General features: G+C 39.1%; 1 protein-coding gene across 5 annotated transcripts in view; it reads left to right on the forward strand.

Moving 5' to 3' along the window:
* Positions 1-374: 374 nt before the first annotated feature.
* Positions 375-16027, forward strand: part of STIM2 (stromal interaction molecule 2) — a 183314-nt gene continuing 167661 nt past the window's right edge. For 3 of the 5 annotated variants that reach the window (XM_057727468.1, XM_057727469.1, XM_057727473.1), the window contains exon 1: positions 422-1084. In XM_057727468.1, the coding sequence (XP_057583451.1) occupies positions 655-1084 (430 nt within the window). In that variant the 5' untranslated portion in view covers positions 422-654. The other 2 variants (XM_057727470.1, XM_057727471.1) reach the window with 2 other exon arrangements.

A 16027-nucleotide genomic window follows, 5' to 3' on the forward strand; every position in this document is an offset into this window, starting at 1 on the left:
CTAGCCTCTTGGAAGCCCCACCTATACCGAGATTCGGGAGACACCGCTATTCCCGATGACAAGGTTTTCTGACCGATGCAATTATTTTTGCCGTCGTCTGCACGGTTAAAACCCACCCAACCGATCTGGGATGTCCGTACACTTCTCCCCGCCCCTCGGTTCCCGCCACCCCTCCCGCGCCGCCTCCAGCGCGGTGGGGGAGTGGATGGGGGGTGGGGGCATGCCCATCTGCCTCCCCACCCCCTACCTCCGCCGCCCGGCGAAAGCCTTGGAAACCACCCCGCGGCTCTCGTCCTACCCGGAACGCCCCCGGGGGCGGGGCTCGGGCGCCGCGCAGGCCCAGTGCCGCCGCGCCGCGCCTGCGCCGTGGAGGGCCTGCAGGAGGCGGGGGATCGGTATGCGAGCGGCTGTGTGAGGGGAGGCGGCGTCCGGGCCGAGCGTGGTACTACGACGGGCGCGGGCCGGAGGGGGCGGGGGGATGCGCCGCGACGGCGGCGGCGGCGGCGGCGCGGGCGCTGGGACCGCTGTTTGCAGGCGCCAGAGCAGCGGATCGCGGTCTTGCTGCCGCAGCAGCGCGGCTGTCGCGCGCGGCCTGAAGACGCCGTACCTTTTTGCTCCTCACCTTTTTTTTTTTTTTTTAAATAACCGGAACCAATGAACGCAGCCGGGACCCGAGCCCCAGAGGCCGCCGGTGCCGCCGGGACCCGGCTGGCGCCCGACAGGAGCTCGCGTCTGAGGCGGCGGGGGCGGCCCGGGGAGTCTCGGGCGGCGGCGGCGGCGGCGCCTCGAGGAGCGGACGAGGGGCCGGCGGCCGGGGCGCCGCCGCGCTTTCCCCCCGCGCCGCCGCCTGCGTGTCCTCCTCCCGCCACGACGCCGGGCCCGGCCCCGGGCTGGCTGCTGCGGCGGCGGCGCTGGGCTGCGCTGCTGGTGCTCGGGTTGCTCGCGGCCGGCGCGGCGGACGGATGCGAGCTGGTGGCCCGGCACCTCCGCGGGCGGCGGGCGGCGGGCTCTGCCGCGGCGGCCGCCTCCTCTCCCGCGGCGGCGGCGGCGGCGGCGGCGGGAGACAGCCCGGCGCTCGTGACAGGTGAGGGCCGGGAGGGCGGCGGTGGGGGGCTCGGCCGGGCGCCGCGGGACCCGCATCCCCGGGACGGGCCCGCGCCCCTGCCCGGCGCCTGCCCTTTGACGGCCCCGGTGCGTGCGCGATGCCCGGCTGGGGGTCCCGGCCGCTGCTCGGTCGCGGTGCCCCGCGCCCCGGACGGCTTCCCTCTCCCCCCCGACACCCCGCCCCCCGGCAGAGCCTCTCGACGGCGCTCACTTCCCCGCCCTTCGTCGGCTGCCCGGTGTCCCACGCTGAGCAATGCAGTGGTTTCTCTTCCGCGCTGCAGAAGAGCCGGCAGGGTCTGCAGGGTGCTGGGCGGATTTTCTCTCTCTCTTTTTTTTTTTTTGAAGCTGCTTGAAAAAGTCAGCAGCGGCATTGCGGTATTGAGTCCGCCTCTGGTGCTGATTTTGCAAAGGCAGTTGGCAGCGAGTCTCACAGGTTCAAAGCCCCGCTGAGCACAGTGTCCCAGGGGAGGCTGCTGGAGAGGATTCTTTGAGAGTTGTAATACGTAGTGCTATGAGTGGTTCCTTGTTAGTATGCGGAAACCTGTAAGTGTAATGTGGACATTTTGAGGAGTGGGAAGACCGTTTTAAAGGATGGGTGGATAGTATTTGCTGGTGGGAGGATCACTGGGTGCAAAGGGTGCAGAAAGCCCAGCAGGTAATCAGGAACATACCGAAAATTTACCCAGTGCAGGATTTTAGGTGCTCGTGTATTTGAGCAGCGCATTTCAGATGGAGTGCAGCAACACTTTTTAAAGATATGGAACCCTCTTGAAATTATTGAAAACTTGCAAACGTGTGGTAAGGTGAGGTAGAAAATGGAATCCTTTTCAAGCTTCCCATGGTCATGTACTACTGATAGTTTGTGGTTTAAGTAATGATGTAAGGATCTTGAAATGATTTTTTCTGGAAAAGAAGTGGAAGTAAAGTAAGCTTTTGTTTTTTTTTTTTGTACTTTATTTTGAAAAGTAATTTGTAGGTTTTCTACATAATTGCGAGACTAAAAAAGGGAAAACTAAAGTGGGACAAGATGACCCCTCATTAACCAAAGTGATAGTCCAGCAGGCGTTTGAAAGTTACTAACAGCTGCTGAGCGTGGTGCTCAGGAGCTATATTCTTCATAGCAAAGCAGCTATTCTCTCGGTTCCATGATGACAGGATGTTTACTATTCCAGAGAGGCGGGTGTTGGTAAACTTTCCAAGCTCTTTGGAAGTTGTAGTGTATGGAACATCATGGTCAGAATATTTAACTTGCTTTACCCTGACATACACCAAGCCCTTTAAATGGAACTTGAAACATCAGACCTATCCCTGGGTAATTTTGTTAAAATAATTACAGAATGGTCAGTATTAGGAGTGTAATAGAGTTTCATTGAGAGGATAGACTGGATAGCTTTATGCTTCAATAGTCGTATAATGATTATTGGGAAAGTAGCAAGATGAAACTATAATGTGAAGCTTTAATGCCTCATGCAGGAAGGAAGGGAGCAGTACTACTTGGGTTTCTGGAAGCTATAGGAGTGTGGCTCTTGGTTTCTTGTGCAGAAAAGCTTGGTTAATAAATAATTGGCTAGTGTTTTATCAATATGTAGTTTGTAGAAGGCATATGATTCAGAAAATTTAGTATTAACCACCAACAGTATGTTGTATATCATGTAGATTTTTTCAAGAAAATTACTTAAGATGGAATTTTATTTTAATAAGCTGTTTATAATCCTTCCTTTTGAAGACTTAAATTCCTTTGAGTTATTTATGGTATTGTGAAAAAGGAAGGGTGATTCTTATCGGATAAAACGTTTGCTATATCACACAAAATGAGTTTGTGCTGTAGTGCTTTAAAATAAGTTTACTAAAATAATATTAGGCCTGGAATTTATTTTTAATATTTTTAAGTCTTTCCCTTTGTTAGAATATTAATTGTTTTGAATCATTTAAATCATTTAAAATTTAAGGTAAAGTACACAGTGTACAAGTTAAATGTGGTCATTTTAATAAGTATATGTAAATACAGTCAACAGAGAGCATACAGAAAATTTATTTGAATTATATGGTCAGTATGGGGCTCTTTCCTATCCTTTTGTTATTATGAGTAGTGCTTTCTTTTATGGTTTCCATTTTAAACGTTGTGCTAAATCCAGAACATAATTAATTATTGCTATTGTACATTTCAGTAAGTAGAACCATAGACTGAACTTAAAAAATACTGTTATCATAATCTAGTCAGTGTTAATGGGTAGAAATGGAGTAGAGAGTTTCAGTAATAAAAGTAAGCTTCATGTGAATTTTGGAAATGCAAAATTCTTGTAAGAATTTTGAGAGAATTGTTCTGGCTCTGTATTAAAAATGTCATTTAACTGAATTCTTAATAGCTCTGAAAATGACAACCCAAAGTCACCTTATCTTCTCTTTTCCTCTTCAGGTTAGTATTTTAAATACTTACCTTTAGAAACTTCATAAGAGTTTGCCTCTTACTAATTAAATCCAGAAAACCTTCTTTTCCACTTGTTTGCCTCTCAAGAGTTTCACTTTAGAGATTTAGTGTATTTTAAGAATAAATTGCCTTTAAATCATCTATTGCATGCTTAGTTTTGAGCAAGCAGGTGTTGTTTTAAAGAGAGAGACTATGTTACATCATCAAAATAAACAGATCCATTGTCATAAGAATATTGGTTTCTATTTCCTTTTCTTTTTTATATTACCTTTTCAGGATTCAGTGTACAAATGTTTTGATAAGGTGAAACCATTAAATATTTACAGTGCTGTGTAGTAAGGGCTCAAGTTATATATATGTGTGTGTATATATAGATATATAAGATTTTAATAATAATTTAATAATAACAATACATATATTATTTAGGGTTCTTTGAAAGTGATTGAAATTTAAAGCAAGTTGGGGATTGGTGATTGAGTGCTTGTTGATTGTAATCTGAAGCAGTGCTTGAATAATTCAAAACATCACTTTTTTTTTTCTTTTTTGCCGAACAAATTCAGAGTCCATGAATTGATCCTCGTAGGGAGTGGTTGATCTTATCCAAATATGTATGGTCCCTGAGAAATAGTTTATGAGAGGGCAGAGTGTGTGTGTGTGTGTGTGTGTGTGTGTATGTATACACACACACATAAATGTATCGCATGTGTATAGAACACAATTATTCTGGCAAAATATGCAGAAATATTGAAACATTTTTCTTCTATGTAGTTGTTTCAGAGTCTTTTAAGACAAATTTAGCAATATTTGCTTCCAGCATGCCTTTATGAATTAATGCAACGTGGAAATTTACAATATTCTTTGTTGAAAGTTTTCATTTGGTTGCGCCGGCTCCTTTGTTGAGGCATGTGGGCTCCTTAATTGTGGCATGTGAACTCTTAGTTGCCACATGGACGTGGATCTAATTCCGTGACCAGGGATCACACCTGGGCCCCCTGCATTGGGATTGCAGAGTCTTAACATGCTTTGCCACCAGGGAAGTCCCAAGCTTCACTTTTAGTTATCTCATCTTGCCTCCCTAACATTTACCCAGCAAATGTCATTTTTTTTTTATTAGCAATTGGCTTGAGTATAGTATATATATGTTACTTTGAGTAATATTATGTGAATTTATAGTGTTAATGTTTCCATTGTGACAGAAGTTAAATTCATAGTGTAGTTCACACAATAATAGAAAATGTTTTTCCTCCTTCTGCGAAGTTACTCTTTTTGAATTTAGTTTAGGATTTCTTGAAGCCGCCATTAAAAGGCGATGTCTTCCGCTGTATCCTTTTTTTCCTTTCCCATAGTTATCATTTACCAGTCCCCCTTTTTTTTTTAAGAATTTTTTTTTTTTTGATGTGGACCATTTTTAAAGTCTTTATTGAATTTGTTACAATATTGCTTCTGTTTTATGTTTTGGTTTTTGGCGGGGAGGCACGTGGAATCTTAGCTCTTTCGCCAGAGATTGAACCCGCACCTCCTGCATTGGAAGGCAACGCCTTAACCACTGGACTGCCAGGGAAGTCCTGTACCAGTCCTTTTCTTTACTAGCCTTTGGCCATTGCTCTAGGTTGTTTTTTTTTTTTCTTGTTGCTGATTACAGAATTGAAGAATATACCCGTATCCCTTTTAATCTAGTCTATTTTGACCATTTAAGAATTGGTAGTCATTGTATTGGTCTGGAAACACTGCATTCCTTGGTATTCTTTTTGAGAATGCTATGGCAGAACTGATTGGTCTCTGTTGGGAATCTGGTGGCACAGGAAACACTCAGGGGGCCAGCTGGAAAAGTAGTTTCAGGATTTAGCTTAATTTTAATAGGATCCACACAGGAATTCTTTAATATGCTGAAGGCTTGCTTTGTGATTGGATACATGCTAATGTTTTTAGATTAATTTAGACTTTTGAGTAACTTTATCAAGCATTTTGGATATTGCCCTGCTCATTGATGATAATGCAGTGTGGAATACTTTCAGAATGATGCCTGGAGATCTGTATTTGTGTATATGGTGGCTAAAGTATGAACTCATTAAGCTAATGTTAAAATTGACGGCTAATAATATGATTAGCAAACCATTTTTGATATTTGCCAGAATTTGGACCTTACCTTATTAAGACCTACCTAGGAGATTACTTCTGAATAGATTAGATTTCATCAACCAAGCAATTATTAAGCATATGCAGAATACCAGGTAGTAGGAATGGGAAAAAATACAAAAGGGAATAAGACATGGGTCTGCCTATTGGGAATAATAGGTATATTTATTAAACTATTACTGGTGATCAGTATTATGCTAAGTGCTTTATATATATCACTGTTTTTGATTGTGAGATTAATTCTGTTAGATAGTTGCTTTCTTCATGTAAGTGATGAGGGAACTGTTGCAGAATGATCTTAAAGTAACTTGTTCAAGGTCACAGTTAGCAAGTAGCAGAGTCAGATGTTGATCTGTGTTTCTCTGATTCTAAAGTTTTGATTCTTAGCGAGTATGATGTATTGCATCCTTATACACATAACTAGACATAATAATGAGATAGACTGTGATTAATGATAACAGACTTCAAAATGTTGGAGAAAGGGGACATCACTGGTGGTGCAGTGGATAAGACTGTGCTTCCGGTGCAGAGGGCCTGGGTTTGATCCTGGTCAGGGAACTAGATCCCACATGCATGCTGTAACTAAGAGTTCACATGCCACAACTAAGGAGGCTGCAAGGCACAACTAAGGAGCCCGCCTGTCACAACTAAGACCCAGCATAACCAAATAAATAAATATTAAAAAAAATGTTGGAGAAAGAAAGGCTACTAGAGACTATTACTTGGAGGAGGGTTAGGTTTGAACTGGACCTTGATGTATAGATAGGACTTCTTGTGGAGATGAGTGACAAGGCTTTCAAGGAGTAGGTGTATGCAAGAATAAGAAATAAGTTAATAGTTTTCTTTAGGCTTAAGCATAGGGTGTATGTAGAGTAGTGGAAATGCAAGGAGTAAGAAGGTTTGGCCATATTATGAAGAGGTTTAATATTCCCTAGCTCATTCCCTGTGTATTGAAATGTCAGCACATCTAAAACTGGGGTACTCAGCCATGTGCCAGGGTATATGGAAAACCACAGGGAAGTTATGTTACATTTTCTTGGCATATTCATTTACTAGGTTATTTTGAAAACAAACATTAAATATTTAATAGATAGTAATTTAAAACATTTAACAATACCAAACATGCACAAGTTATGGAAAGTGTAAGTGTAAATTTTAAGGTCAAATGAAAGGCTTAAAACGGTATTTTGACCTTTCAGAATGTTTTGTTCATGAACTTAGTGTTCTAAATCTATGATCCTGTCAGGGGTTGAGAAGCCCTGTGGTTTTTAAACATGGGAGTGACATGACCTCAGTGTTTGAAAAGCTAAGTCTGGGTGGATGGAAGTGAGGAGATAAGAGAGATAAATAAAGAGGCCAATTAGTAAGCTGTATTGAAATGGAGGTCTTGAGAGTTTAAATGACAGTGGCTATGAAAATGTGTAGAGGAAATTTTGTAAAATTTCTTTTATTGTTAGATTAGAAAGAAATTTATAGAAAGTCTAAGAAATGAAAATTGCCTTTAACTTTTAAACTCCTAGAGTTTGTAGAGTGACTTAAATTGGTACAAGTCCTTGGAAATAGGCAAGAAGGAACACTTTGTTGTAGTGTCTTCTTTATTTCAAATGTGCCTATTTAATATAAAATTACTATTGTATATGATTGGACTTATGTGGTGGTTTACAAAGTATTTATATGAAACTTTTTAGTATTCCATATTTAAAGATACATCGTTTATTCCTTAATAAAGGATAGCTGTTTCCAGATTGAACTAACATTACAATGCAGCAGAGTTGAATTCCCCCCCCCCCCGCCCCCACTTTGAATAACAGTGTCTCCGAGTAGTGCTGTGTTGTTTCAGAATTAACTTTTGAATTTCATTGTGTGAATTTCACACTTGATCTGTAGATGATGATTTCAAGGGCTACATGATTTGTTCTTTGACTTATCCTTCTAGATCTTTTAATTAGTAGGTATTAAATATTCAATCTTTCTTGACACTTGCTAATCCTACCTTGAGTAACTAGTCTGCTTGACTGGTTTCATTGTTGCAGATTGAAGGGTGGTTCTCTCTTAAGCCTCTGTCCTCAGTCTTGTGTTCCTCTAGTCTAGCTGAACATTTCCTCCTCAGAGAACTTCATTACTAGGAAAGTTCTAAACTGGGGGTGGGGAACCCCAAGCCAAAGATTGATTTGACTTTTGGCTTTATTTCATTTGGCCCTTGAGGTGATACTGCACAACCATCGTGGCTGCAGTCCTGAGAGTAATTTCCATTGTGCTAGGCTTCATTAGCCATCTCATGTAAAGTGAAACAACTTTAGAATTAAGGCTAGGGTTAGTTTTAGAATGTTTAATAGTGACTTTTCAGTATTTTCCTAAAATAGTGGTAGCTCCCCCACCCCAGGACCAGGGAACCAGAGTATAACAAACATAGTTTACTAGGACTAGTTCATTTCAGAATCCAAGTGCCTGTATCTGTCCCAGTGTTTCTTGCAAATGAATTTGTCTTTTTGTGTGCTTCTGGATCTTATTAGCCTTTGTAACTTACTCTTTTTCCTCTCGTCATTTTCACTTTCTCTACCTCTCTCTTTGATCTCCCTAAACTTGACTTTATATGGAACTGAAAATGTCAAGGAAGATTTTACTGAATTAAGTAAAAACTGATTTTTAAATTTTAAAAATATTTGAAGCGAATATCTTATTTATGTAGTTAAAAACATACTAAGAAACCTCATCACAAACCCCCAGAGTAGTGAAAATGATTTGTAATTGTTTCTTAAATGGTTCTCAGTAAGTGAAAAAGGTTTTTAAAATTCTTATTTGAAATTTTTTCCTGCTATTCAGCATGGTATACAGGTCTATGTTATTGCACTCATGTTTTCTTTCCACTGTTGTTTTTCTTTCCTTTCAAAAATATATGATGTTGAATAATAGATAATCTTAGTTCCCCTTCTTCTTTACTCCTAGTGTCCAGCAATAAATCTTTTAACTTTTCCATTAATGACAAGTATGATATTTTCCCTCTGTTTTCCTGCTCTCTGTTATCTTCAGCTGTTCTTTCTACTTTGTTACACACATTCAGACTGTGTTAATCCTTGATATTTCTTCCTGGGTACCAAATTAAAAAAAAAACCTACTCCAAGTCTTTGTTCATCTGTGGTATAGGTGTCCTTTGCCGTTTTTTGAATTTGCTTTTCTTAAATGTACCTTGTGTTGTGTATCCAGTGTTTGGTCCTAGGTTTGTCAGAATGGATCCTAAAAAAACCTAGAAGTGAGGCTAAAAGTGAGAGTCAGACTTCAGTGAATGTGTGTACGCATATAGTTTTGAACATTTTTAAGTGACTGTTTTGTGCCAGACACGATACAAAGAACTGGGAATATAAAAATTGACCATTTTTATTGTTGCAAGAACAATATAAACTTGAAAGTTGCCAGAGAGTGGATTGCATATAAGTATTGTTTTTTAAAATTGAGGTATAGATGGTGTACAATATTATATATATTTCAGGTGTACAACACAGTGATTCACAATTTTTAAAGGTTATACTCCATTTATAGTTATTTAAAAATATTGGCTATATTCCCTGTGTCTTCTTGTAGGCTATTTTATACATAGTAGTTTGTACCTCTTAACCCCACCCCTATCTGGCCCTCCTCCCCTTCCGTCTCCCCACTGGTAACCACTAGTTCTCTATATCTGTGAGTTTGTTTCTTGTTTTGTTATGTTATCTAGTTTGTTGTGTTTTTTAAAATTTCACATATAAGTGATATCATTCAGTAGTTGTCTTTCTCTGTCTCACTTATTTTACTTAGCGTAATACCCTCCAAGTCCATTCATGTTGTTACAGGTGGCAAAATTTCATTCTTTTTTATGGCTGAGTAGTATTCCATTGTGTGTGTGTGTGTGTGTGTCTGTGTGTGTGTGTGTGTGTGTGTGTGTGTATGTACGTACACATGCATACATATACACCACATTTTCTTTATCCATTCATCTGTTGATGGACACTTAGGTTGCTTCCATATCTTGGCAATTATAAACAATGCTGCTATGAACATTGGCGTGCATGTATCTTTTTGAATTAGTGTTCTTTTTTTTGGATATATACCCAGGAGTGGAATTTCTGGGTCATTTGGTAGTTCTGTCTTTAGGTTTTTGAGAAATGCCCATACTGTTTTCCACAGTGGCTGCATCAGTTTGCATTCCCATTAACAGTATGTGAGGGTTCCCTTTTCTCCACATCCTCGGCAACATTTGTTATTTGTGTTCTTTTTGATGATAGCCATTCTTAATAGATACCTCATTCATAATGAGGTGATATCTCGTTATAGTTTAAATTTGCATTTCTCTCATGAGTAATGATGTTGAGCATCTTTTCATGTGCCTGTCGGCCATCTGCATGTTTTCTCTGGAAAAATATTGAGGTCTTCTCTGCCCATTTTTTAATTGGGTTGTTTGCTTTTTTGATGTTGAGTTGTATGAGCTGTTTATATATGTTGGATATTAACTCCTTATTGGTCACATCATTTGCAGATATTTTCTCCCATTCAGTAGGTTGTCTTTTTGTTTTGTTGATGGTTTCCTTTGCTGGACAAAAGCTTTTAAGTTTAATTTGGTCCCATTTGATTATTTTTGGTTTTATTTCCTTTGCTTTAGGAGAGAAAGCCAAAAATTATTGCTATGATTTATGTCAAAGAGTGTTCTACCAATGTTTTCTTTTAGGAGCTTTGTGGTTTCTGGTCTTACAGTTAGGTCTTGAATCCGTTTTGAACTTATTTTTTGTATATGGTGTTAGAGAATGTTCTAATTTCATTCTTTTACACGTAGCTGTCTAGTTTTCCCAGCACCACTTACTGGAGAGTGTCTTTTCTCCATTGCATGTTCTTGCCTCTTTTGTTGTAGATTAATTCACTGTAAGTGCATGGGTTTATTTCCGGGCTCTTTGTTCTGTTCCATTGATCTGTGTGTTTGTTCTTATGCCAGTACCGTACTGTTTTGATTACTGTAGCTTTGTAGTAGAAGCTGAAGTCAGGGAGCATGATTCTTCCAGCTCTATTCTTCTTTCTCAAGATTGTTTTGACTATTTGGGATCTTTTGTATTTCCATACACATTTAAAAACTATTTGTTCTAATACTGTGAAAAATTCCTCCCCTTTTTAAATGACTTTAAAAAATTTTCTTATTTACTTATTTATTTTTGGTTGGGTCTTAGTTGCAGCACGTGGGATCTTTGTTGTGGCATGTGGGCTTTTCATTGTGGCACTCAGGGCTTCTCTCTAGTTGTGGTGCACAGGCTTCTTTCTGTTTGTGGCATGTGGGTTTTCTCTCTCTAGTTGTGGCATGTGGGCTTGGGCTCCAGAGTGCGTGCGCTCTGTAGTTTGTGGCATGCAGGCTTCTCTAGTTGAGGCACTTGAGCTCAGTAGTTGTGGCTTAGTTGCCCCATGGCATTTGGTATCTTAGTTCTCTGACCAGGGATCAAACCAGGGATCAAACCCATGTCCCCTGCATTGGAAGGCGGATTATTTACCACTGGACCACCAGGGAAGCCCCTGCCCTTGGTTTTGATAGAAATTGCAAAGAATCTGTAGATTGCCTTGGATAGTATGGTCATTTTAACAATATGAATTCTTCAAATCCATGAACACAGTATACTTTTCCATCTGTTTTTGTTGTCTTCAATTTCTTTCATCAGTGTCTTACAGTTTTTTGAGTACAGGTCTTTTACCTTCTCGGGTAAATTTATTCCTAGGTATTTTATTCTTTTTTATGCAGTTGTAAATGGGATTGCTACCTCAATTTCTCTTTCTGATAGTTTGTAGTTAGTCTGTAGAAATGCAACAGATTTCTATGTATTTGTCTTTCAAAAGGATGTGACTGTGGTAGCTTATCTAGTAGCATTCCTGCATTTACTAAAAATATCTATAGAATATTTATTACAGGTGCTTATTATACATTTGCAGTATTGAAAATAAGTCTCCCCTTCCCTACCTTTGGAAGAAGGTATGATATAAGTAAACATTCTTTTTTGTTCGCTTTTGTATTACTTTTATTCTTCATTAACAAACAAACCAAAAAATACAAGCAAACAAACAAAAACCTTCAGTGACTTCTGTGTGCCAGTCACCAAATTAGATGTTTGGAATTTCAGGATTAATAAGCTATTGACCCTGCCTTGTTTTCCAGGAGGAGATATACCCACTTAAAGGGTGATGATACATTGTGATGAGGATATATGGACATTAGGGTATGTACTGTATTTAATAAAATTAAATACAAAATTAGGAGTCCCTAATTTTGATGTAAGGAGGTGGGTTATTAATGAAGATGTCCTCCCTTCCCCACAGTAGAGGTATTTACTGAGAATAAATAAGAGTTTGTCAGGGAAAATTATAGTGGTGTGAGAGGAGTAAGCTGAGTGGGGAATGACGTTGGCATTTGAGAATGCTAGATGGGGATTGTGAATTACCAAATACCCAGGATGGCACAGTCAGTGGTCAGCCTGCTTGTAGTGTACCAGCATTTATATTTGCATGTGGGATTCAAATTTATGCCTGGCATTTGTATATTTTATCTCATTTAATCCGTATAGAAGCCTTGTGAAATTGTCATCTCCATAATAAATTATTCCATAAAATAGAGATCTAGGATTGCTTTCAAATAATTTATACTTTAAAAATCCTCCAGTGTGAAGGATTTTTATGACAAAGCCCAGGGTGTGATTGGAAATGAATTAGAATATAAGGCTGGAGAAGTAGCAGAATAAACTTTTTGACTCATGTTAAATTCTCGATTTTTATTGTCCAAGGAACTTTTTGAATTCCTTCTTTATTTATCTTTGGTAAATAACCAGTTTTTCATTTCTTAAAATTTTGCTACTCAATATTCTGAACTCTTTTTTTAAAAAATAAATTTATTTTATTTATTGGCTGCATTGGGTCTTTGTTGCTGTATGCAGGCCCTCTAGTTGCAGAGAACGGGGGCTTCTCATTGTGGTGGCTTCTCTTGTTGCGGAGCATGGGCTGTAGGTGCAGGCTTCGGTAGTTGTGGCTCACAGGCTCTAGAGCATAGGCTCAGTTGTTGTGGCGCATGAGCTTAGTTGCTCCGGGGCGTATGGAATTTTCCCGGATCAGGGATACAACCTGTGTCCCCTTTATTGGCAGGTAGATTTTTAACTACTGCGCTACCAGGGAGGTCCCAATATTCTGAACTCTTAAAAAATACTCATTTAAAATGTATGATTTCTGGGGCTTAAGACAAAGGACTTTTTAAAAAAATTTGGTGTTCTCACTAAGTGTGTAGTTCCTATTCATGCTTTGTTTTCATGAATATTCCTTAAGGATAGAATGTAATTTTTAAGAAACATATAGCATTTTATGTCTTGAATTTTTATTTGGGCCTTAAGTCTGTTCCAACTAGTATGATTAAGAGCATATCCTCTAGACTAGAGCATGATTTCCAGGGCTTGAGACCCATTCTGACAGTGGTTTTGTAATTTAGGGTAGGTGATTTAACCTATTAGTAAGTTGTATCATTAGCTTGTCTTGTACTTCTATTATTTTATATAATTAAAAGATCTAAAGCTTTAGCAGTTGAAATATCAATCATATTTCTGAGTATAAAGATTTATTGTAGGAAAGTTAGAACACACTAAAAAGTATAAAGTCAACATGTCTACCTCAATAACTAGAAATAATAGTTGTAACATCAGTTATAGTCTTTTTAAGGCCTGTATGTGTATTTATATATATTTAATAATAGGCTTATAGGATGATTTATTCTTAATGTGAAATTAATAAATATTTGAATGTTAAGTATATAACAGGTATATAATAAGGTTAGAAACATAATGATGAACAAAATTGATGAGGTCCTTGTCCCTATGGAGCTTGCATTTTGTTTGGGAAGATAGGGGGAAAAATAATATTTTTATTTGCAAAAAATGCTTCCAAGGAACAAAGGAGACTTGAGATAGAAAATAATGTGGATGGTGTGGGGACATCTATTAATGTAGGTAGGCTGGTTAGGGAAGGCTGAGAAGGTCACATTTAAGGTAAGACCTGAAGGATAATGAAGAGCTGAGTCTGTGAAGAATCAGGGATGAGCATTGTGCACAAGGTTAATAGGATGGACGGAGACCTGGAGGCAAGAAAGAATTTGAATTGTTTGAAGAAGTGAGAGTATCATTTTGACTGAGCATCTTGAAGGAGGAGAGTAGTGTGCAGTCTGGCTGTTAAAAGCAGGAAGGAACAGATGGTGTAGAGCCTCAAAGACCTTGTTTGGAGTTTATCAGTGGGTGATGAGAAACAGTTGAAGCATTTTAAGGAGGGGCGTGAAGTGGTATGATTTACTTTTTTTTTTTTTTTTTTTAGTTTGGCCTGATGTGTGTATATTTTATACTATGAAAAAAACACAACATAAAACTTACCATCTTAACCATTTTTAAGTGTACAGTTCAGTAGTGTTAAGTATATTCACTACTGTCTGCTTTCTGTTTCTGTGAATTTGACTATTTTAGATACCTCATGTAAGTGGAATTATTCTTACTGTGACTAGCTTGTGTCACTTGGCATAAGGTCCTCAAGGTTCATCCTTGTTGTATATGACAGGATTTCCTTCCATCTTTAGCTGAATAATAGTCTCTTGTATGTTTATACCACATTTTTTTAATATCCATTCATCTGTCAAAGGACATTTGGGTTGCTTTTACCTCTATTAGCTATTGCAAATAGTGCTGCTATGAACGTGGTGGCCGTGCAGATATCTCTCTGAGACTCCGCTTTCAATTTTTTTGGATATACGCACTCAGTGGTGGGGTTGCTGGATCATATGGTAGCTTTCTTTTTGTTTTTTAATTTTTGGAGAAAATGCTGTACTGTTTTCCATGGTGGTTGTACCATTTTACAATCCCACCACAGAAGACAAGGGTTCCATTTTCTCCGTGATTTACATTTTAAAGATTTCTCTGGCTGCTTTTTGGGGAATGAATTATTAGGAGCAAGAGTGACCACAAGGAGACTGCCTAGGAGAATAATTATTAGAGTCCTGTTGAGAGTTAATAGTGGCTTGGATGATAGGAGAAGAGGAAGAGTTAACAAAGATATTTTGGAACTATTGATAGAATCAATTTGACTTGCTTATGGATTGGGAAACAGGAGCAAAAGAAAGGGAGGAGTCAAGGGTAATTCTTAGATTAGCGGCTTCAAGGTTCCTAATGACATCCATGATGCTAATGCAGGTAGGAAAGTTTCCCGGAGCCCTCAACATATTTCTTCTCATGCCTCCTAGGTCAGGTCTGGGTTATTGGACAATGGATATAGGATTTCCCTTGTTTAGAACAATCAGGTTTCATTGTTCCAGGCCTAGGGGAGTGGCCCACCTTCTTGAGCACATTGCTGGCCCATATTTGAACAAAACAGAGGTTCTCTTAGGAAGGAAGAAGAGGGGGAATGACACATAACTAATTAACTTTGTGAGCTTTGAGGAAGCATCTTGACCTCTTTTGCTTCATTTGTAAAATGGAAGTATAACTACCTCACAGAGTTGTTGTGAAAGCCTAAATAAAATAGTGTCTTTGAAATGCTTAGCAAGGAATAAATGCTCAACAAATGTCATTTTCTTTACGTCATTCCCCCTGCCCCCATCTTTTTTTTGACTTTGTATTTCTTTTAATTATGCCACTGTTTTATGATCAATCAAATTCTTGAAATTATATTTGACCTTTTCCCCACTCCTTTCATTCTTATTGCTACCATATTTGTCCTGAACTAAATCGTTTGTGTTAGAGGAGGCAGTAATCTTGCATTCTCTTATATTCTAGTTGAAAGAGATTAGGGAAATCAAAATGTTGTGATTATTAAAAAGGATGGGATTTTATTCAACCTGTAATCTTACAGACTTTAAAAACATTTAAAAAGTGCTGATTAATGTGAAATTAAGAGTAGGTAAAATAAGTATTAGGCAGGGACTGTGAGATTACAGTGTGCTACTTAGTTGAGGGAGTATATATATTCAACAGATGTTTGAATGCCTACTTCAAACTACTAGACACTTTTTAGGTGCTGGAGAAATATAGAACACTAAATAAATGAAGCCTCTGTTCCCATGATTTCACTTTAGTGTTCTGGTTACTTGTCGTGCAGTTGTAGTTTTGCTATACACAGTATCTGATCTTTGAACAAATTGACAACTTTCTCATTTTATGATTTCCACTGATCCCAGTGTTCATTAGTTCCCAGACTCCTTTGTAATTGAAGCTAACTGGCATACTGATTTTATTTATCAGTCTTTTTACTAATTTATAATATCAGTTATACAAGTCATGATAAATCTCTGAGTTTTATACAAAGCATATGTAAATACATTTTCCAAAGTCAACTTTAATA

This window comes from Hippopotamus amphibius, chromosome 3 (genome assembly GCF_030028045.1).
Source record: "Hippopotamus amphibius kiboko isolate mHipAmp2 chromosome 3, mHipAmp2.hap2, whole genome shotgun sequence".
NCBI lineage: Eukaryota > Metazoa > Chordata > Mammalia > Artiodactyla > Hippopotamidae > Hippopotamus > Hippopotamus amphibius.